The sequence below is a fragment of the Jaculus jaculus genome, chromosome 5 (assembly GCF_020740685.1).
Source record: "Jaculus jaculus isolate mJacJac1 chromosome 5, mJacJac1.mat.Y.cur, whole genome shotgun sequence".
NCBI lineage: Eukaryota > Metazoa > Chordata > Mammalia > Rodentia > Dipodidae > Jaculus > Jaculus jaculus.
In genome coordinates, this window is record NC_059106.1 from 50,516,745 (window position 1) to 50,539,160 (window position 22,416).

Sequence of the window (22,416 nt, forward strand, 5' to 3'; positions counted from 1 at the left end):
CCACAGTCCTGGCCACATAAGCCCCGGATTCAGAGTCGTGGCGGGAAATGATGATATTACAAAGGTGGTGGGAGGGAGAAATACCGTGGCATAGCTCTCCTGGGGCTCCTGGGACATCCCCCCATGGTCTAGATCTGGCTGCTCCCACCCTAGGTTTGCTCAGCAACACTGAGGAGTGGTGTAAATTATCATGGTTTATCGTCTACAATTATGGAAGTTGTCGATAAAAAAGTTTTAAAAATTCAAATCCATTAAAAAAAAAAAAGAAAGAAATAGCTGGGTGTGGTGGCTCACACCTTCAATCCCAGATGCCAGGGCCTCTTACCACTGCAGATGAACTCCAGATACATGTGCCACTTTGTATATCTGGCTTTACATGGGTACTGGGAAACTGAACTTGGGCCGGCAAGCACCTTTAACTGCTGAGCCATTTCCCTAACTCCAGCCCCCTCTGTCTCTTTATTTTAGTTGGTGGGGATTGAGCCCATGGCCTTGTGCATGCATGGCAGATGCTCTACTGCTGAGCCACAGCCCCTGTCTTAGACTGTGGTCTCTGTTCACATACTGGGCTCTGGTAAACTTACATGTTCAACAAGTCCAAGTTCACCTCTCAGAGAGACCCAGGCACCTAGGAGGCATTTCATAAATACACAGTCAATGAACAAAGTAATAAAGGAATCTTGACTCTATGTACGAATGAACAGTGCTGAAGAAATGACCAGGCCGACTACGCCGCGTTCAGCTGTGATTTCGCAGCCTCAGAGTCCTGAAGAGTGAGACCCCGACGGCCTTCCGGGAGTGCCATCATCACAGGGCCCTGGAGCAGCCTATGAGGACAGCAGCACACGTGTCCCGTGACCTGGGTACCAGATACCCAGACAGGAGAGAGAATGCCCAGCACATCCTGGCTTCCTCCCACTGACTCGCTGTGTAATTGTGGGCATGCCACGCACCGTCTCTGAGCTCACCCTCCCCATCTACACAATGAGAACTGGGTTTAATGCTCCCTGAGGGCTCTCAGCTCTAAAACAATTGGTGGCTCCTTCCTGCCACTCTCCTTTAGAAACACAGACCAGCGCTACCCATATGACCAACCAGTGACATTGGGCTTACTTGGACCTACTGTGCACGAACAGTTGTGTTGACATTCAGAACATCAGGTTTGGCGGAGTCCTTTGGAGGACAGAACGTGGGCTTTGAACTTGGATCCCCCTTACCACCAAAGAGCCTTATTTTGGTCTCTCTGAACCTCACTGGCCTTTTCTGGGGTATGCACATCATGCTGGGCTCCAGCTCCTGGGGACAGTGGTGAGAAGGAGGCTGTGAACTCAGGCCTACCTAACTCCACGGCCACTGTCAATCATGAGGCAGTGTATTTCAAAGGCAAAGCAAATAAATAAAAATGCACGGGGGTCTTCTATCTGGCCTCCACTGGCTGCAGACCGCCTAGGCACATCTCTCAGTAGGCACTTCCTGTTGGGACCTGCCCACCTCCTTCACCCCATTAGCAGCCAGAGTAGGCACCGGGGTGCATCTGTCTGAGTGAGCAGCCCACACCTGCCCATCTGATCTGTGGGCAGAGGTACCTACGAGGCAGACACCCCGGGGTGTGCAGAGAACCTCGGTTCCAGGTCAGGCCACTGGACTTGTCCTCCCAGCTCTGCCACATGCTAGCTAAAGCTCCCTTGGGTAGGTTACTTTTCCTCTTTGTGCCTCAGTTTTCCCTTCTGTAAAATGGCTGGCAGTCATAGGTGTCTAGTGTCACAGTGCAAAGTTAATGCGATAAAGCCTGAAAATCACACGCCACCTGGACAAGCAGCTAATAAATCATCTCTGTGGATGGACGTCTTTGCTCAAATCCTGGCTCTCTGGCTTTACAACCTCCTTGCATCTCAGTTTTCTTCCTCTAAAATGGTGCCAACCTCAGATCCTTTTTGAGAACGAAACAGGGGCTAATAACAGTAACTGCTTTACAGGCTTTTCCTAATGAGCCATTCCACAGGAAACACTGAGACAGGGGCTGGTGGGACCAAAACCCAAGATGGTAAGCTGTCACATGGATGGCCCAGGGGAAAATCTGTCCCACCCCAGGAGGGTCTCTGAATGTTTGACCTGGGCTGTGACCTCCTGTCTAGCCTCTGTCTGCTTCTCTCCCATTGGGCATGCTTAGGCAAGACTGGATGGGTTCAGATGTCTGTCCTCAGGCAGAGGTAGGTTAAGGGAATGAGGGCTGACACCTGCCCTCCCTGCCCCCAAGAGTTGGAAATCTCCACCCTTCCAGAACTGATGTGGTCATACTGCTGCTAGTCCTGGCTCAGACAGACACCCATCTGCCTATCAGTGGGGTGGAGGGGGTCCCCTGATGGCCCAGTGCAGAGAAGGTCCCACAGCCCACGCGGGCACCTGAGTGGGGAGGGGCCGGGCCGCAGGCCGCGGGTGCTGAGTCATGGGCTTCTGGGCGGTATAAAGGAACCAGCTCAGGGGCTTCCTGTAGCCAGCTGGCCTGAAGATGGCCCAGGGCAGAGTGATCCATGTGGCCCCCCAGCAGCCCGCCCATGCAGTGTGTGTGCTGGGCACCACGATCTCGCTGGATGTCTATGGGTGAGAGAGGTGCCCCCTGGGCCCATGGGAGCAGGGCGGTGAGGATGACACAGGTCAGGTGCTGGCTTCAGGCTTCAGGCGTGGTGACTGCTGCCAGGAGATCAGCTCACGGGCCCTCGCCGCAGTAAATTCTTAAGGGAGGGTACACGAGGATGTCAGAGAGGGTCTGTGTTTTGCCTAAGGCCGCACAGCGAGCATAGCACTGCGTATTGGGGAATCTAACCTGGACCGGGAGGCTTTGCTAGCCAGACTGGGGCCTGAGTTTCCTCCATGGCTGGGTCACCATACCTGGCCTCACCTCTCGTTATGCCTCCCTGCGCAGGTAGGCGACAGTGCTAGGTGGTGAGCTAGCTTGTGGTGTGGACGTGAAGGGCAGGAGAAACTATCTCTGCTGTGGGCAAGCAGGGCAGCCTTGGGCAGCTGGGCCCTGGTTCTCTCACCTGTGCAGTGAACAAGACCCGCCTTACGGAGTGGTTCTGGAGACTTCGTGTGAAAACTGCGAATGTGTGGGTTCAGGACTTAGTACAGATCTCTCAGTACTTGTTCATTCATCCGTTTATTCATCCTTCTTGTTGTTTGTTCATTCAACAAGTACTGGTTGAGAACCTACTATGCGCCAAGCCTTGTGCCAGGTCTGGGGGCTGGAAGGTGGTCAGAGAAGCTGGGCTGGAGCGCGTTGTCTTGATTATTGCTGGCAGGGACCGCCGGGGCCACTCCTGGCTTCCCTCGGGGGCTAGCGCTAGAAAGATGTCCATGGGAGCATCTGGGAAGTGTCCAGGGTCACTTGAAATCTGACCCCAGCAGCAGAGCAGCACTCAGGGTCTGAGTGGTCCCCAGGCTGTGGAGGACAGGCAGGAAGCAGAGATGTTCATAGGGATAAAGGGCAAAAGGACAGGGGGCAAGCTCCTGGTGTCTGAAGCCTTTGACCCCCCAGCCCCCGAGGACAAACTGCTTGGTGGGAAGAGCAGAGGAAATGAAAGAGGCTGGAGCTAATCCAGGGCCTCGGACACATTCCCAGGCTACCCTTCCCATGGGTCAAGGTCATAAGAGCTTCTGCCTGGGGCCAAAAGGAAGGTACTGCCTGTGTCTTCCTGGAAGAGAAGGACTCCTGACTCCCCAAGTGCCTTGATAGTGGTCCTTTGTCCTTCAGCCAGATACTGAGCCCTGTCACCATACCCCTGAGTGTCTCTCGTTGTGGCTTATATTCACACCATGCCCCTCCATGCCACCCCTCAGCAGCCTGGTGTGGTTGGCAGTGCTGTCATACCTATGATATGGCCCCCTTCCTGAACCCCAATGCCACCTCCTACCCTGCCCCCACCCCAGCATAGGAAACTGAGGCCCAGTTTGGCTGGACAAAGTCACACAGCCTGTGTCAAGTGGCCCAGGGACCATGGCACCTCTGGCTTCTGTGGCTCTCTGTTGCACCAGCTGCCCAGAAGAGTTTTCCCACAATCTGGTCAAAAAAAAAAAAAAAAAAGCCTGACCACACCTGTCATGTGCCATCCACTGGCCACTTCCACTGAGTGGTCCTCAGAAAGCCCACTCTGTGACCCACCTCTGTGTGATGACACTTGCCCTGGACATTGTCTGGTTGCCTCAATGACCTTTTCCTCCCCCTGCCTCTGGCAGTGTGTGTATGTCAGGAGGAAGGATATGTGGTTAGCTTTTCTTGGGGCCACAGCTGCACCCCATCTGAGCTGAGTGACCATGTGACTGAAAGCAGCACCTCATTGTGCCCACCTGTGCACTGGGAAAAGGGACCCCTACTTTGTAACAGAGCCAGGAGGTTGGAGGAGACACTGGGTGTGAAGGGCCAGCCACATGGGAACTTGCCACATCTGCAGTGCACATGTCCCCTTTAGCCTCAGTTTCCTCACTTATAAAAAGGGTTGAAACCGGGCATGGTGGCACACGCCTTTAATCTCAGCACTTGGGAGGCAGAGGTAGGAGGATCACAGTGAGTTCAAGGCCACCCTGAGACTACATAGTGAATTCCAGGTCAGCCTGGGCTAGAGTGAGACCCTACCTCAAAAAACCAAAAGAATAAAATAAAATAAAAGGAGTGTGTGGGGGATTGAGCTGGCTTGAGATCTGTGCACACGCATATAGGTGGCTAACCAGGGCCATGCAGTGCGGACAAGGACAGGTGGCTGTCGCAAGGTTGCTCGTGTTTGTGATGAGAATCTGCACGGGGACGGGGAGCAGGGAACAGGGTGAGATCGGGGTTGTCCATTCCTTGTGTCCTCTGCTCTATTCTCAACACCCCAATTCTCTCTTTTCCCCTGTACCCCAGGAACTTCCTCAGCCATCCCTGAATGGGTCAAGGCTCTCCCTGGACTTTCTCCTCACCTCCTGTCTCTCCCAGTTCAGAGTTGCTTCCCAGAGGAGGCAGCTCTGAGCCTCCTCCCCACTGACCTCATGACGATTGCGCCACTCCCTTCCTCCACAGCCCACACTGGCTCCCCAGTATCCAGGCTCTGTACTGCTGACCTGAGCGCCCCGCTCCTGCCCCTCCCCCGCCCCCCAGCTTCAGCACCTCGGAGTCTCTTGAGTAAGAAACCTGGGCGTTCCTCTTCCCCAGTCCAGCAGGTCTGATGACTTTGAAATGATTCCACTGGCCTCGGAAGGAAACAGCCACAAGGACCCATTCCCCAGCCCAAGGCTTATCTGTGCTGTGCAGCGCCGAGCATCTTGTCCTTGGGCCCCGCTCGCTCGCTGGCTTGGGATAATTCCACATCTTCCGGGGTGTGGTCCTCACGTCTGGAGCGCCAGAGCACCCGGAGGCATGTGGAGGCCTGCTCCATGGACCCCAGCCCCGAGTCTGCAGCTCAGTAGGCCTGGGGAACCCGGAAGCCTACCTGACCAGGTTTCCAAGCCTCTGCTGACCTGCTGCTTCTCATGAAGAACTGTGTGCAGGGCCAGCAAGGCGAGCGGATGCAGAGAAAGAAGTGGCCCTCTTGTGGTGGCATTGGTGGTGGTGGTGGCGGCAGCAGTGGCATCAGGCAGGGCTACAAGTAAACCCGGGCCTGCCATTGTAGCCAGGGACCCGGAAAAGTCACATTGACTTTCTGAACCTCAGTTTCCTCATCTGTAAAATGGGAACCACAATACCCTAACCCACCCACGGGTTGATTGTGAAAACACAGGCTAATGGCCAGGTGAGGAAAGGTGGCACACTGGTCACGTGCTGCAGGCTTCACCCTAGTGAAAGTCAGCTTGGGCATTGCTCAGGGCAGGAGAAGGGGCCACATCTGAGATGTCACTGAAGGTGACCAAAAAATTCCAAATATGGGAACTGGGGAGATGACTTAGTGGTTAAAGGTGCTTGCTTGCAAAACCTCCTGACCGGGGTTCAGTTCCTCAACCACTCATGCAAAGCCAGATGGGCATTTATTTGCATTGGAAACACACCCAAACACACACACACACACTCAAATAAACAAAAATCATTTGAATGCTAAATAATTCCTGAGCAGAGGAGCAGGAGAACAGTGGCAGCTGAAGGTGAGCTAGTGTTTCAGATCTACTCCTTGTGATGTGGATCTGCTGCGAATAGCGTTCAAGAGCCACCTGATTTTTTTTTAATATTTTTTATCTATTTATTTATTTGAGAGAGAGAGGGAAGTAGAGACAGAGAGAAAGAGAAGAGGAAGCAGATAGAGAATGAGAAAATTAGGCATGCCGGAGCTTCTAGCCACTGCAAATGAACACGCAAATGCCACCTTGTGCATCTGGCTTAAATGGGTCCTGGGTAATCAAACCTGGGTCCTAAGGCTTCACAGGCAAGTGCCTTCACTGCTGAGCCGTCTCTCCATGCCTCACGTGGTTTTCAATGGTGCGTGTGCAAGTGTGTGTGTGTGTGTCCAGGTGTATGAGTACAGGCATGCAAATAGAGGTCAGAAGACAACCTTGGATGTCGGTGCTCACTTTCACCCTTGTTCTCTATTGTGTTCACCAGGCTTGCTGGCCCACGAGCTTCTAGGGGTGCGTCCTGTCTCTTCTAGGGGAGTCTGCCATCTCATCATAGGTGTGCTTTCATCATCGATGTGCTGGAACCGCAGATGCTGGCTTTATTTATTTATTTTGTTTTTCAAGGTAGAGTCTCACTCTAGCCTAGAACTCACTATGTAGTTCCAGGCTGGCCTCAAACTCACAGTGCTCTTCCTATCTTTGTTTCTAAAGTGCTGGGGGTAAAGGTGTGTACCACCATGCCCAGCTGCATTAAGTAATTAATTAATTTTATTTGCACATGTTGAGGGGGGCATGCGCCAGGATCTCTAGCCACTGTAGATGAATATCAGATACGCACACCACATTTTGCATCTCGCTTTGCTTTTTATCACTTTTTTTATTAAAGAGAGAGAAAGAGACAAATAGACACCAGGGCCTCCAGCCACTGCAAATGAACTCCAGATACATACACTGCCTTGTGTATCTGGCTTACATGGGTACTGGGGAATTAAACCTGGGTCCTTAGGCTTCGCAGGCATGTGTCTTAACCACTAAGCTACCTTTCCAGCCTGGCATTCTTTAGTCTACTAGAGCATGCCACTTGCTTCTTCTTTTCCTTAAGGGGAACATGAGTTTGGGTCCTAGTGAGTTTGGGCTTCCTGCTACCTTTCCTGAACCTAACCTTGGCACCCCCTAGAGAGAGGGCAGGGCTGTACCAAAGAGCCAGCAAGATGCAGAGGCAGCACCTTTAACAGTAAGTATCTTACTCCCAGAGACTTCAACCAGCCACACTGAGGGTTGAGGATATAGCTCAGCAGCAGAATACTGGCCAAGTACAGATAAGGCCCTACTGCCTAAAAAAACAAAGTCCATATATCTCAACACATTTCTGAAGGGCTAAAGCGCAAACATGGATCCTTAAGGGCTTAATGGAAGCTGGTGTCAGGGCTGCACTTGGCTGGCAGCTCTGGGTACAAGTTTGGTCCTGGACCACCTGAGTTCCTCAACTCATGGTTCCTTCCACAGTGGCATCTCTGGCCTCTGCTTGGACCACTTTTTGTTTTGTTTTGTTTTGAGGTAGGGTCTCACTCTAGCCCAGGCTGACCTGGAATTCACTATGTAGTCTCAAGATGGCCTTGAATTCATGGCAATCCTCCAACCTCTGCCTCCCGAGTGCTGGGATTAAAGATGTGCGCCACTATGCCTGCTCAGCTTGCTTGAGCCAGTTCTTTCCCTCCTCCTCCTCCTCCTCCTCCTCCTCCTCCTCCTCCTCCTCCTCCTCCTCCATCTTGTAAAGACTCCTCCAGGAAATCTCCCCACTCAGGATCATTAACTTCACACACTGGTAAGTCTTTTCTCCTAAGGTGCCGTAGTCACAGATTTTTTGGGGATTGGAATAGTGTCACCTTATGAGACCACTGTTCAGCCTTAGCGAGGATATCTCCTTCCAAGGAGGAAGACCTCTTGTGTAGCCATGGGGGAAGGGTCAGTGGGGAGGTGCCAGTGAGGTGGGCCTCACCCTGGGTGATGGATGTGGGAGGAGCCTTCAGATGAGTAGAGGAGAAGGAGAAAACATGGGAAGGGAGGGAGGGCAGGCATGGGAGCTAGGCTGCCTTGTGGGGACAGAGCCCAGAAAAGCAGAGCAGAGATAGAAAGGGGCAGGGCCAGGATCCAGGACCACTGGGACTACCTAGAGAAAAGGAGTTACCAGCCTCAATTTCCTCGCCTGTAAAATGAAAATGATCACAGTACCTGCCCTCCCTCGGGAGACACAAACCCAATGAGTTGATATATAGAGAGAACCTGACCATGCCTGGCAGGGGGAAGACTCTACAAAAGTGGACTTTTGGGCTGGATAGATGGCTTAGTGGTTAATCACTCACCTATGAACCCTAAGTACCCCAGTTTGAGGCTCGATTCCCCAGGACCCACGTTAGCCAGATGCACAAGGGGGCGCATGCATCTGAGTTCATTTGCAGTGGCTGGAGGCCCTGGCATGCCCATTCTCTCTCTCTCTCTCTCTCTCTCTGTCACTCTCAAATAAATAAAAATGAACAAGCCGGGCGTGGTGGCGCACGTCTTTAATCCCAGCACTTGGGATGCAGAGGTAGGAGGATCACCATGAGTTCGAGGCCACCCTGAGACTACATAGTGAATTCCAGGTCAGCCTGAGCTAGAGTGAGACCCTACCTTGAAAAACCAAAAAAAAAGAACAACAAAAAAGTGGACTTTTGTCATTTTAAAATATGATTTAGGGTTGGAGAGATGGCTTAGTGGTTAAACCCTTGCCTGTGAAGCCTAAGGACTCTGATTCAAGGCTTGATTCCCTAGGACCCATGTTAGCCAGATGCACAAGGGGGCACATGCATCTGGAGTTCATTTGCAGTGGCTGGAGGCCCTGGCACACCCATTATCCATCTCTCTCTCTATCTGCCTCTTTCTCTATCACTATCAAAACAAATAAATAAAAATAAACAAAAAATTAAATAGCTGGGCATCATGGTGCACGCTTTTTTTAATTTTTAATTTTTATTTATTTATTTATTCAACAAGGGAAAGAGGGAGGGAGAGAGAAAATGGGCATGCCAGCGCCTCCAGCTACTGCAAAACACGTGCGCCGCCTTATGCATCTGGCTAACGTGGGACCTGAAGAATCAAACCTGGGTCCCTTGGCTTGGCAGGCAAATGCCTTAAGTGCTAAGCCATCCCTCCAGCTTGGCGCACGCTTTTAATCGCAGCACTTGAGAGGCAGGTAGGAGGATCCTTGTGAGTTTAAGGCCAGCCTGAGACTAAATAGTGAATTCCAGGTCAGCCTAGGTTAGAGAGAGACCCTACTTGAAAACCAAAAAAAAATAAATAAAATAAATAGAAAGCTATTAAGCCTAGCTGGGCAGGGTGGCACACATCTTTAACCCCAGCACTGGGGATGGTGAGCTAGGAAGATCGCCATGAGTTCCAGGTCAGCCTGGGCTAGAGTGAGACCCTATCTCAAAAAAATAATAACAAGGTTGGAGAGATAGCTCAGCAGTTAAGGCACTTGCCTGCAAAACCTAACCAGCCAAGTTCAATTACCCAGTACCCATATAAAGCCAGATGCACAAAGTGGCACATGTATCTGGAGTTCTATTGCAGTGGCTAGAGGTCCTGGCGTACCCATTCTCTCCGTCTGTGTCTCTCTACTTGCAAATAAATAAATAAAAATACTTAAAAAATAATTAATCCTAAGTATCTTTGTGACCTTACAGAGTGAGTTATGCTCTCTGTAGAGTCTGCCACACACTATGTGAACTGGTTGTCATTTCTTAGTCACTGTGACCATACTGGGCTATATGCTGTGTTGCCCACTATGACAAGGTTGTCTCTGAATCTTCCTGTACATGTCACCACATGTCCATCAGAAGAGTTCCTCTAAGGCCTCGAGTGGACTTGCTGGGCTTGGAGTTGCTAGGTGTGGTCTATAAGGTGACATTAACTTGATCTGCAAAGTCTCCTGTTCAGCGTAATCATTGATGATGGACCAGATGGTGTATAACGTTAGCCTTCCCCAGTCACGTGAATGTAAAGCCACCTCCCGTGGTCTTACTTATTAGTGACGTGGAGCGCCTCTGTCTAGTTCTTATCCAGAGTTACAACGTTTCTGAATGCCTGTTTGCCCACTTTTTCTACTGGGCTGTGATTTTCATGTTGATTGGGCAGGTTCTTTATTTTTTTGAATATTTATTTATTTACTTGTGAGATAAAGAGGCAGTCAGAGAGAGAGAGAGAGAGAGAGAGAGAATGGGCGTGCCAGGGCCTCTTGCCACTGCAAACGAACTCCAGATGCATGCACCACCTTGTGCATCTGGTTTACATGGGTCCTAAGGATTCGAACCTGGGACCTTTGTCTTTGCAGGCAAGCGCCATAACCACTAAACCATCTCTCCAGCAATGCAGAGCCTTTGCTGGCTTTGTCTGCCTGAGGTTGCTTTACAATGCCATGAGCGTCAATGAACGGAAGTTACTCTTTTGCTCTAGTGGAATTCATCTTCTATTTGCCCTATATACTTATATGTACACACATGCATACACCACACACATGCAAGAAAACATAAGGTGGAGACCCATTGAGGACCATAGTTTCCATAGGCACATGTGAACACAGATACCCACACACTCATGCTCCACACACATGAACATGCATGCATGCATGCTAAACACATACACACACACACGAAATAATTGAACATTCCCTATTATCCACACTCTAGTTGTTTTGTGAGAGAAGGATCTTCCAGACTATCTGCTCAGCCACATTTCTAGAAGCAGAGGTCTGTGAGATTCTTTGCATGTGCACAACCTCGTGTGTGTCCACAAGTGAGGCAGACAGCTTTGTGCACACTACCCTACGTATACCTGTGTGTGAGAGAGAGAGAAAGAGAGAGGGATTGTGTAGTTGTTTTTGGAGTGTGCCTCCCTCCGCTGCCTTTCTAGTTCAAGTGCAAGACCTCCAGGTCGAAGGATTCCCTTCTTATTCCACTCCTGGCCTCCTGTCACCAATCTGTACTTCCTCCCAGGGCCAGAGTAGGCATGGCTACAACCTGGTGTTTACAACTCTTGGGAGAATGAGAAACGCTGGGAAGAAGCTGGTGGGCCAGGCCATTCCTCACTGTCCCCCCTGTCCCTCCACAGCTCCGCCCCTAAGGACTGCACGTCCTTCAGTATCACCGCCTCCCCAGACGTGGTCGTGAATGTCACCCACAGCTCTCCAGCCAAAAAGAGCCCCACGGGTACCTCCAAGTGGCCCCTGGGCCCTGAGCTGGACTTGACCCTGCAGGTGAAAGCCGCCAGCAATAGGATAGATGACCATAAGGTGAGTGTGACAGCTGGGCAGGGAGGGGCAGCGGGGCAGAAGCTATGCTCCATTGGTCCTGCCTCCATCCACAGAACCAAGCTCAGGAGAGCTCCTTCTTTGCAGAAAACTCATGATGGGGCTGAAGAGATGGCTCAACAGTTAAGGCGCTTGCCTGCCAAGCTTAATGACCCAGGTTCGATTTCCCAGTACCCACATAAAAAAAAAAAAAGAGCATTTCTATCCAGCCATACATCTGGTGCTCCATAATGCACAAAGGGGCACAGGTATCTGGAGTACTTTTGCAGTGGCTGGAGGATCTGGTGTACCCATTCTCTGTCTGCCTCTCTTCTGTTTCTGCTTGCAAATATATATATGAGAGTAAGGGCTGGAGAGATGGCTTAGCAGTTAAGGCATTTGCCTGTGAAGCCTAAGGACCCAATCCCTCAGTACCCACGTAAGCCAGATGCACAAGGTGTCTGGAGTTCAGTTGCAGTGGCTGGAGGCCCTGGCATGTCCATTCTCTCTCTTTCTCTCTCGCTCTCTCTCTTAAATAAATAATTTACTAATCTTTAAAAAGAGAGAGAGAGTGAGCAAAAGAAAAGTTCATGATGACTTCTCCTACCATAGTGTCCTTGGGGACAATGCCTTAGCTACTTTCCTCATCACTCTGACCAGGTACCTGACAAGAACCAACTGAGGGAAGGAGGGCTCGCTGAGCTCACAGAGTGAGGGTACAGTCCATCTCAGCGGGGAAGGCATGCTGGCAGGAGTTTGACAGCTGGTCACATCGCATCTGCAGCCAGGAAGCAGAGAGTGGAATGCGGGTGGAAATGCCCTCCCAGACACGACCAGAGGTAGACCTTCTAGGAGATTCTAAATCCAGTTGATGATGAAGATTAATGACCACAAACAAAAATTCAGGCCAGGGTCTTGATCAATCACATTTGTTCAGCAACTGTTTATTTTAATATTTTATTTTTATTTATTTATTTGAGAGAGAGAAAGAGAGAAAGAAAGAAAGAAAGAAAGAAAGAAAGAAAGAAAGAAAGAAAGAAAGGAAGGAAGGAAGGAAGGAAGGAAGGAAGGAAGGAAGGAAGGAAGGAAGGAAGAAATGGCACACCAGGATTTCTAGCCACTGAAAACAAACTGCAGATGCATGTGCCACCTTGCGCATCTGGCTTACGTGGGTCCTGGAGAATCGAGCCTTGTACTGGGGTCCTTAGGCTTCACAGGCAAGCGCTTAAGCGCTAAGCCATCTCTCCAGTCCCAGCAACTGTTTAATAAACACCTACTGTATGCCAGGCCGCGGGAATACGGAATGGAGCAAGGGGGTGTGGTGAGGCTGTGACACCCGGGAACATCAGGTAACACACAGGTACACAATCAGGTCCTGAAAGGCCACAGTCAGGGATGTGCCCTGTGTCAGCCTCCGGAGGCTGGTGCAGGAAGTGACTAGCCAGCCTGAGGCAGCAGCAGATGCTTGAGGTGGCGTGGCGGAGGACGGCTCAGTCCTGGCTTCGGCAGGCCAGGATTTCCTCGGCGGGCTCCAGGGGAGCTTTGGCCCCTTCCAGCTCCTCGCTGGCAGTCAACACTCTAAGATGTGTGGCGGCGTCTCAGGTCACACTGCTTCCTCCCTTCTCGGTGTCATCTCCCTGTGTTTCTCCTCTAAGGACACTTGTCATGGGGTTTGGATCCAGGACAACTCCAGGCAGATGGCTCCTTCCATTTCTTCTTCTTTTTTTTTTTAATTTTTTTAATTTATTTATTTGAGAGCGACAGACACAGAGAGAAAGACAGATAGAGGAAGAGAGAGAGAATGGGTGCGCCAGGGCTTCCAGCCTCTGCAAACGAACTCCAGATGCATGCGCCCCCTTGTGCATCTGGCTAACGTGGGACCTGGGGAACCGAGCCTCGAACCGGGGTCCTTAGGCTTCACAGGCGAGCGCTTAACCGCTAAGCCATCTCTCTAGCCCCCATTTCTTCTTTTTAAAAAATATTTTATTTATTTATTTCAGAGAGAAAAAGGGAGAGAGAGAATGGGTGCACCAGGTCCTCTAGCCTCTGCCAACAAACTCCAGACGCGTGCGCCCCCTTGTGCATCTGGCTTTATGTGGTACTGGGGAATTGAACCTGGGTCCTTAGGCTTCAAATGCAATTCAAGTGCCTTTTACTTCTAAGCCATCTCTCCAGTCCAGGTCCCTCCATTTCTGTCTCCCTTAGGACCCTCTTCTATAGCATCACAGTTAACTGAGTGGAGCTGGGCCGAGCCGGGCAGATAGCAGGGCCCAGTCCATGTTTGTTGAATGACTAAGAAAAGTCATGAATGATCTCTTACTGTCTTGTAGATTCGAATTTCCTACTATGGACCCAAGACCTCACCAGTGCAAGCCCTGCTCTACCTCACTGGGGTGGGTAAGTAATGACCAAGGTCCCAAAGAGTTACCCCTCTCCTGTGCCTCTTATCCCTATAGAGCATCTCTCCAAGGCACACTATGCCTTATTTCTACTGAGAAAAAAAAAAAAAAAGAGCATTTCTATCCAGCCATACAGCTGGTGCTCCATAAGTGTTTATCCATACATCTGGTGCTCCATAAGTGTTTAGCCCATCCCTAGTGAGTGAGATATGAGCAGAGCAGGGCTGGGAGAATTCTAATTATTGCATTCAGTATAACTTACTTGTCAGGGTAGGAAGTGGATGCTCAGTGAACCCATCTCTTCCCTACTGATACCTCAAATCTTCATACACTCTCTTCTTAGGGTTGTCGAGACAGAGTCTCCATCTACTCAGGCTGCCAGGCTTTGCAAATGAGCACCTTTCCCCACTGAGCCATCTCTCCAGCCCCTAAAGCCTAATTTTAATTCAACCTTATCTTGAACAATACATTATCCTTATCTAAGTGTGTATTGTATATACAAGTAACATATGAAACATTCAGGTTTCATACATTAATGAATCATGTTCATAAATACGCTTTTAAATGAGAAGATAGGACTTACACTATACCAGGTATCGTACTGTGACTTTTCATTTAATTCTTACAACAATTCAGTGAGCTTAATGCCATTGTCCTAGTTCCCAGGTGAGGAAATCGAGACTCAAGAGGTAAACAGACTTCTCAAGGCCACACAGCTGCTAAAGACAACGTTGCTATATCCCTACTCTCATACATGGTACAATAATGAAAGGTCACCTTTGTCCCTCTCCTATGGGACACGAGTCCCCGTGTCATGCTGTGAGGCACGTGGTCAGTGGTATTGGCATGACAGTTCGCTCATATATTCTGACAAGGGAGAAAGAGTCCATCATCCTTGGTCATGCCATTCACACAGAGTGGGGACTGGGTACTGCCAGTTTGTCCCCTGATGGAGACACGCCTATAACAAAGTGTAGCCTCGCGTCCTCCTCCCCACAGTCACTGAGGGCTAGGACCCGGGGGCAGAGTTCTTGGACAGCCTGGCAAGGTGAGCTTAAGGGCATCATGTGGAATGTTGCCAGGGGGCGCTGGGAATTTCTGAAACCCCTGGGGGTGGCCAGACCCAGAGGGACTCAAGGACTGCAGTCTCATGTTCCCATGAAGAAGGGCAAAGTGGTGGGGAGTCCCAGCCCCCTGACTCACAGCCAGGCTTTTTGGGAACAAGGGCAACAGGTATCTTTGGGCCCGTGTCCTCTCTGAAGGAGGAGAACCTCCACCTCCTAGGGAGGAGGGGAGTGCATGAAAAGGGGGCAGTGTCCATAGGTGTCCACTGGGGCCAGGCTGAGAACCCCACTTGGCACCTAGGCCAACTCTCTCCTCTCACTCATGGGATTTCAGAAATCTCTCTGTGCACGGACGTCACCCGCACTGGCAGAGGGAAGCTGACCAGAACTGGAAAGGATCAGGTATGAACCGCATCACCTTGACCAGTGCTGGCTTTAGCTCTGTGGCGCCTCCTTGTGGTAAAGAGCACAGCACGTGTGGTATCTGGGGACAACTGTAAGATCAGACATATCCCATCCCTTTTACCAGACCAAATTTACAACTAACTGGGTTCGGAGCTGCATTACCCTATAAGCTAAAGTTCCTTCAGTCACATAGCAGAGAAAAAATCATAGACAGGTCTCAGCTGTGGCTCACAAATGCCCACCCCACACTTTAGTGACTGATGGATGTTTCCCACACAGCTCTCTACATGAGTATTAGAGAAAGGAGGGGCTACAGGGAGGGGAGGAGGGATGGCAGAGCCCATATATTACAGAAAGACAGGCTGGTGGGTGCAGGAAGGACTGCAGATTACTAATCTAGAATCTGCGGGTGAAATTCAGAGTGACCTTGAAACCTTAAGTGTATGTATGCATTATTTAAAAGTATGGGGGAAGGACTGAGAGATGGCTCAGCAGTTAAGGCACTTGCCTGCAAAGCCTAATGACCCGGGTTCCATTTCCCAGTACCCATGTCAAGCCAGATGCCCAAAATGGCACATGTGTCTGGAGTTCATTTATAATAGTTGGTCCTGATGCACCCATTCTCTGTCTGTCTCTATTCTGCCTCTCTCTCTCTCTCTCTCTCTCTCTCTACTTGAAATAAATAACTTTTTTTAAATATGGGGGTGGATGTTTAAAGAATGGGAATCATCTCTTTTTTTATTTTTTTTTAAATTTTTTATGTATTTATTTGAGAGTGACAGACACAGAGAGAAAGACAGATAGGAGAGAGAGGGAATGGCGAATTCCAGATGTGTGCACCCCCTTGTGCATCTGGCTAACATGGGATCTGGGGAACCGAGCCTCGAACCGGGGTCCTTAGGCTTCACAGGCAAGCGCTTAACCGCCAAGCCATCTCTCCAGCCCGGGGAATCATCTCTTACCTTCCTTCCTCAATGTAGTAATTCCCTGGGCTGAATGTCCTCCTGCATTGAGGCCTTACCTTATCACCATGGTTAGATCCTGACAGGGCAGGCCACTCAACCTGCTTTCATCATTGGACAGGTAGTAACTGCATACTAAGAACAGCCTCCACACACCAGGAGGGAGTATTTAGCAGTTCATGTGATAGTAACTGTGTAGGTTAGAACCTGGTTTTAAAACACAACTAAACCAGGTGTGGTGGCACACACCCTTAATCCCAGCATTGGGGAAGCAGAGGTAGGAGGATCGCTGTGAGTTCAAGGCCACCCTGAGACTACTTAGTGAATTGCAGGTCAGCCTGGCTTACAGTGAGACCCTACCTTGAAAAACAAAAACAAACAAACAAACAAACAAAAACCCCCACAACTAAACCAGGCATGATGGCATATACCTTTAATCCCAGTACTTCCAGGTCATCCTGGGCTTGAGCAAGACCCTACCTCAAAAAACAAGCAAAAAAATTGGGGGCTGGAGGGATGGCTTAACGGTTAAGACCTTTGCAAAGGACCAGGTTTGATTCCCCAGCACCCACATTAGCCAGATGCACAAGGTGGCGCATGCATCTGGAGTTCGTTTGCAGTGGCTGGAGGCCCTGAAGCACCCATTTATTCTTTCTCTCTCCCTCTTTCTCTGTCAAATAAATAAATAAACTATTTAAAACTATAATAAACTATTGATTTATTCCAGCTCAGGCTGACCTGGAATTTGCTATGTAGTCTTAGGGTGGCCTCAAACTCAGAGCAATCCTCCAACCTTGACCTCCCAAAGGCTGGGATTAAAGGCATATGCCACCACGCCCAGCAGATTTTATTTTTTCATTTATGAGTATGCATGTGCATATGTGGGGGGTATATATGGAGGTCAGAAGACAACCTCAGTCATGCCATCCACCCTTTGCTTGTTTGTCAGTCTGTTTGTCTGTCTGTCTGTTTCAAAACAAGGTCTCATTCTAGCCCAGGCTGACCTAGAACTCACTCTGTAACCTCAAACTGACCTCAAATTCATGGTGATCCTTCTACCTCAGCCTCCTGAGTGCTGAGACTAAAGGTGTGCACTATCATGTCTGGCTGCCATTCACCCTTTTTGAGAACAGGTCTCCGTTGGCTTGGAGCTCATCAATTAGGCTAAACAAGCTGGCCAGCAAGCTCCAAGGACCTTGTCTCTGTCCCTCCCAGCACTGGGATTACAGGCATGCACCATCACCCCCAGCATGTTTACTGCCATACTGGGGATTGAACTCAGGTCCTTATGCTTCTGAGGCAAGCACTTTACCCACTGAGCCGCCTCCCCAGCCCTGAAGTCTTGACAAGCTTATCTAGTTGGCTCCATTTGTTTGTCAAGCCAACATTAGTGTTAAGGGTCTTAAAATCCATTTACTATCTTGGGGTCCTTTTTAAAACAGGTGAATTGCATTCTGGGTGAATTTGGTCATGACTTTCAGAGCACGGCAAAACACTTTAGGACCCAAGAGTTACTGGTTGTGGAAGCAGCCAGGGAAACTGGGCGAGGTGGGAGGTGGGCAGGAGAGTCTGTCACCAAGGGCTGGCGGGGTCTACACGGATTCCTAAGAATACCCCTTCCCTCCTGGTGCCCACAGACAACCTGGACCTGGGGCCCCTGCGGCCAGGGCGCCATCCTGCTGGTGAACTGTGACAAAGACAACCCCAGGTCTTCCCACATGGACTGGGAAGATGACGAAGTCCTTGACAACAAAGGTAAAGACCCTGGCCAGCCCCTGGATTAGGAGCCTGTCCTTTCACAGCATGAATTTGTCCACGTGACCTCCTTCTAAATCCTCGAACTCAGGGTTGGTGAAAACATGTTTGTGTCATCACCATGTTTCTGTAGAATGCCCATGTTAGAGAGCAAGGAATAGAAAAATGTCCCATAAGAAGTCCAGTAATCTGCCCAAGTTCACACAGCAGTCAGAGAAGAGCTGGAACAACCCTGGGTCTCCTGATGTCCCCAAGAGGCTTCACTTTCCATGGTAGCCCCTTCCCAGACCAGACATCTGCCTTGGCTCTAACGCAGGCCCCAACATAAATGAGCAGACTTGGTTTTTTTTTTTTTTTAATTTATTTATTTGAGAGCGACAGACACAGAGAGAAAGACAGATAGAGGGAGAGAGAGAGAATGGGCACGCCAGGGCTTCCAGCCTCTGAAAACGAACTCCAGACACGTGTGCCCCCTTGTGCATCTGGCTAACGTGGGACCTGGGGAACCGAGCCTCGAACCGGGGTCCTTAGGCTTCACAGGCAAGTGCTTAACCGCTAAGCCATCTCTCCAGCCCAGTTTTTTTATTTTTTATTTTTCGAGGTAGGATCTCACTCTATCCCAGGCTGACCTGGAATTCATTGTAGTCTCAGGGTGGCCTTGAACTCATGGCGATCCTCCTACCTCTGCCTCCCAAGTGCTGGGACTAAAAGCGTGTGCCACCACGCCCAGCCAGACTTGGGGTTTTTTGAGGCAGGGTCTTACTCTAGCCCATACTGACCAGAAGATTACTCTGTAGCCCAGGCTGGCCTCAAACTCATGGCAATCCTCCTACGTCAGCCTCTTGAGTGCTGGCGTTAAAGGCATGTGCCACCACGCACAACTCCAAAACAACTGAAAATGAAAGTTGGCCCCACATCATGGCAGAGTATCCCCGAGTCCCCTGGAAGAGGCTGGGTACTGCTGTGCATGCTCCGGGGTGACCCACTCATTCCCAGCACAAAGCTTAGGGGATGGGGAAACCGAGGCATAGAGATGTTAAACAAGTTGCCCAAAGTTACACAACTCCTCAGTAACAGAGTCAGGAGTTGAACCCCAGGTATCCCGACACCTGAGCAGGTTTGGGGGCACAAGGACAGTAGTGGGCGCAGGGTCTCAGCAGACACTCCTCTGCGATGCTGAGGTAGCCACATGTTTCTCCTTCCAGACCTGCAGGACATGTCCCCAATGACCCTGAATACAAAGACCCCCAAGGACTTCTTTGCCAATTATCAGCTGGTGCTGCACGTGGCCAAAGCCGAGATGGACAAAGTGAGGGTGTTCCAGGCCACACGTGAGTACGGGACATCCACCATGTCCCTGTGCTCCTTTCCTGCCCCACGGCGTGTGCAGCTTACCATGCACGGCAAGTCCCAGGACCCCCATCTGTCTCCCCAGTGCTGGGATCACAGGTGCTCCCTTCCATTCTAGACCAAATTAAGGGAGTAATGTCCCAGCCAGAGCTTTGCGATGTCTTTCTCTGAAAGTTCTTGAGGAGTCCTTGGGTGGTGACATGTGGGAGGGGGAGCCTAGAAAGGCACCCCAGCACCTGGGAGAGGAAACTAGGGTCTCAGAAGTATCCCAGGCCTGACCCCACTCTGACTTTGTCTAGGGGGCAAACTGCCCTCCAGGTACAAGGTGGTCCTGGGGCCACAACAGTTCTCACACCGCCTGGACCTGCCAGGTGGCCAGCACAGCGTGGAGTTCTTTGTGGAGGGCCTCGCTTTCCCGGATGCTGACTTCTCGGGGGTCATCGCCCTCGGTGTCTCGCTGCTGGACAAGTCCAACCCGGTAGGACTGGGCCTGACAGGGAAAGGAGAGCAGAGTCTGGCTGGGAAGTGGCATGGGCCGGGCTCTGACTACATCCCTCCCCAATCCTCCCCCCCTGTAGGAGCTCCCAGAGGCCCTGGTGTTCCAAGACAGTGTGACCTTCCGCGTAGCCCCCTGGATCATGACCCCCAACACCCAGCCACCCCAGGAGGTGTATGTGTGCAGGTGAGGTTTAAAGGGTAGGTTTCAGGTACACCAGCGGGAGCCCCGAAATTCTGGATGCCATGATTGCTATGCATGGAAAAACACCCTTCCAGTCCTGACCCACTAAGAGCCTGGCTTACTCAGGACCATGAAAAGAAACAGGGCTGGGGAGATGGCTCAGCAGTTAAAGGCACTTTCATGCAAAGTCTGCCCTCTGAATTCAATTCCCCAGTACCCATGTATCTGGATTTCGTATGCAGTAGCAGGAGATCCTGGCGTGTGGGTCTCTCTCTCTCTCTCTCTCTCTCTCTCTTTCTCTCTTAAATAAATAAAAATATTTTTAAGGGAGGAAGGAAGAAGCAAGGGTTAGTGAGATAGCTTGGTGGCTAAAAGTGCTTGCATGCAAAGCCTGTGTATGCAAATTCAGTTCCCCAGATGTACAAAGTGGCACCTGCTTCTGGAGTCCATTTGCAGTGGCAAGTGGCTCTAATGTACTCCCTCCCCGCCCCTGCCTCTCTCTCTCTTTCTTTGCTTACAAATAAATAATATATTAAAACACTTATTTATTTATTTATAAGAGAGAAAGAAGGGGAGAGAGAGAATGGGCACACCAGGCCTCCAGCCACTGCAAACAAATTCCAGACACATGCACACCCTTGTGCATCTGGCTCACATGGGTCCTATTAAATCGAACCAGGGTCCTTTGGCTTTGCACGCAAACGCCTTAACCACTAAGCCATCTTTCCAGCCCCACAAATAAATAATATTTTTAATAATTTTTTGTTCATTTTTATTTATTTGAGTGTGACAGACAGAGAGAGAAAGAGGCAGATAGAGAGAGAGAGAAAATGGGCGTGCCAGGGCCTCCAGCCACTGCAAACGAACTCCAGACACGTGCGCCCCCTTGTGCATCTGGCTAACGTGGGTCCTAGGGAATTGAACCTCGAACCGGGGTCCTTAGGTTTCACAGGCAAACGCTTAACCGCTAAGCCATCTCTCCAGCCCAATAAATAATATTTTAAAAATAAATAAATAATATTTTTTTTAAAGGACAACTTTGAAGACTACAGGGTTCCCAGCACCTCCTACCCCTGCCCACCCAGGCCTGAGCTCCAGAATCCAGAGCCACAGCCTCTATTTTCTGACTCTCTAGGATTTTTGACAATGAAGACTTCCTAAAGTCAGTGGCGGCCCTGGCCAAGAAAGCCAAGTGCAAGCTGATCGTCTGCCCTGAGGAAGAGCACATGGATGACCAGTGGATGCAGGTGTGTGGCCCTGCTCACCTGAGGACCAAGGGACAGCTGCAAACTCTGGGTTTCTGGGGCATAGCTAGCCACATGCCTTGCTGGTCACCATTCCCAGGATGGACAAGGAGAGAAAAGCCCCATAGAGCCCCCACACCAGGGGATATCTGGCATTTATAGTGGACCATTTTGGGTCCACCCCTCTGGGTCACTGAGATAAAAAAAAAAAACACCGTTTCCTGGCATAGCCACCAGACCAGGGCCACATTCCTGCTCCAGTGTTGCCCATGGCCCCCATCTCTGGCTTGGCACCCAGAGCCTTCCACCTGATACCATCCTGCGTCATACAGGTGATAGGTAACTCTTTGCCATTCTCTGCTTCTGTGCCAACCCCACCCTTCAGTGTTCCCCATCCCTCTAGGGTAATCTGTCCCTCTTCTGTCCCCTAAGTCCCATCCTCTTCCTCCCTGACATCCTACCTTCGTGGTGGAGGCTGACCTGTGGGAAGCTGCTGGAAGCCCAACATCTTTTATGTCAAGGAAAGGAAGGGATGAAGGTTCCAGCCCACAGTGACTTGTCCTAGTGACTGTGTTCTAAGGTGCACCTGTTGGAGGAGCAGCTCTGACCAGATCCATTTCTGAACCCCCTGCACCCCCACTTACTACAACACACAGGTTAGGCGGGTCTGCTGCCTGCCCCTTGGAGAAAGCTGCTCTTATCCGGGCTCAGCTTAGCAGCTCTCCTGCTGAAGTCTCTGCCTGTCCCGGCCATGCTGGGAGTGCTCTGGATCCCTAAGGGCGCCCCAAACTTAGCATCACCCCAAAACACTGGGTTCTCAACTGTCTCGCTCCCTGGTTCTCTCAGCTGAGTCCTTGGGGTTTCCCAGCCGGCTGTACATGGGCTAGTTCAGAAGGGAGCCGAGTCCCTCTCTGGACTTCAGAATGGTTTAGGATTTGCCCTTGATGGCAAAGGTGAGTAGGTGGAATGGTTCCCACCACCTCAGGCACCCCACACCTCAACCTGTCTGCACCCCACCAGGATGAAATGGAGATTGGCTACATCCAGGCGCCCCACAAGACGCTGCCTGTGGTCTTTGACTCCCCGAGGGACAGAGGCTTAAAGGACTTCCCTGTCAAACGCGTCATGGTAGGTGACCCTGCGGGGTGGACCGGGAC

The 22,416-nt window shown here is 50.6% G+C and overlaps 1 protein-coding gene across 1 annotated transcript in view; it reads left to right on the top strand.

Annotated features, from left to right (window-relative positions):
• The first annotated feature begins 2,509 nt into the window (after positions 1–2,509).
• Padi4 (peptidyl arginine deiminase 4) overlaps positions 2,510–22,416 on the top strand; it is a 32,503-nt gene continuing 12,596 nt past the window's right edge. The window contains exons 1-10 of the mRNA XM_004657598.2: positions 2,510–2,601; positions 11,224–11,404; positions 13,732–13,798; positions 15,199–15,266; positions 17,869–17,986; positions 19,192–19,317; positions 19,636–19,814; positions 19,915–20,018; positions 21,151–21,262; positions 22,280–22,387. Of these exons, the coding sequence (XP_004657655.2) occupies positions 2,510–2,601; positions 11,224–11,404; positions 13,732–13,798; positions 15,199–15,266; positions 17,869–17,986; positions 19,192–19,317; positions 19,636–19,814; positions 19,915–20,018; positions 21,151–21,262; positions 22,280–22,387 (1,155 nt within the window). The remainder of the gene's footprint in view (positions 2,602–11,223; positions 11,405–13,731; positions 13,799–15,198; positions 15,267–17,868; positions 17,987–19,191; positions 19,318–19,635; positions 19,815–19,914; positions 20,019–21,150; positions 21,263–22,279; positions 22,388–22,416) is intronic.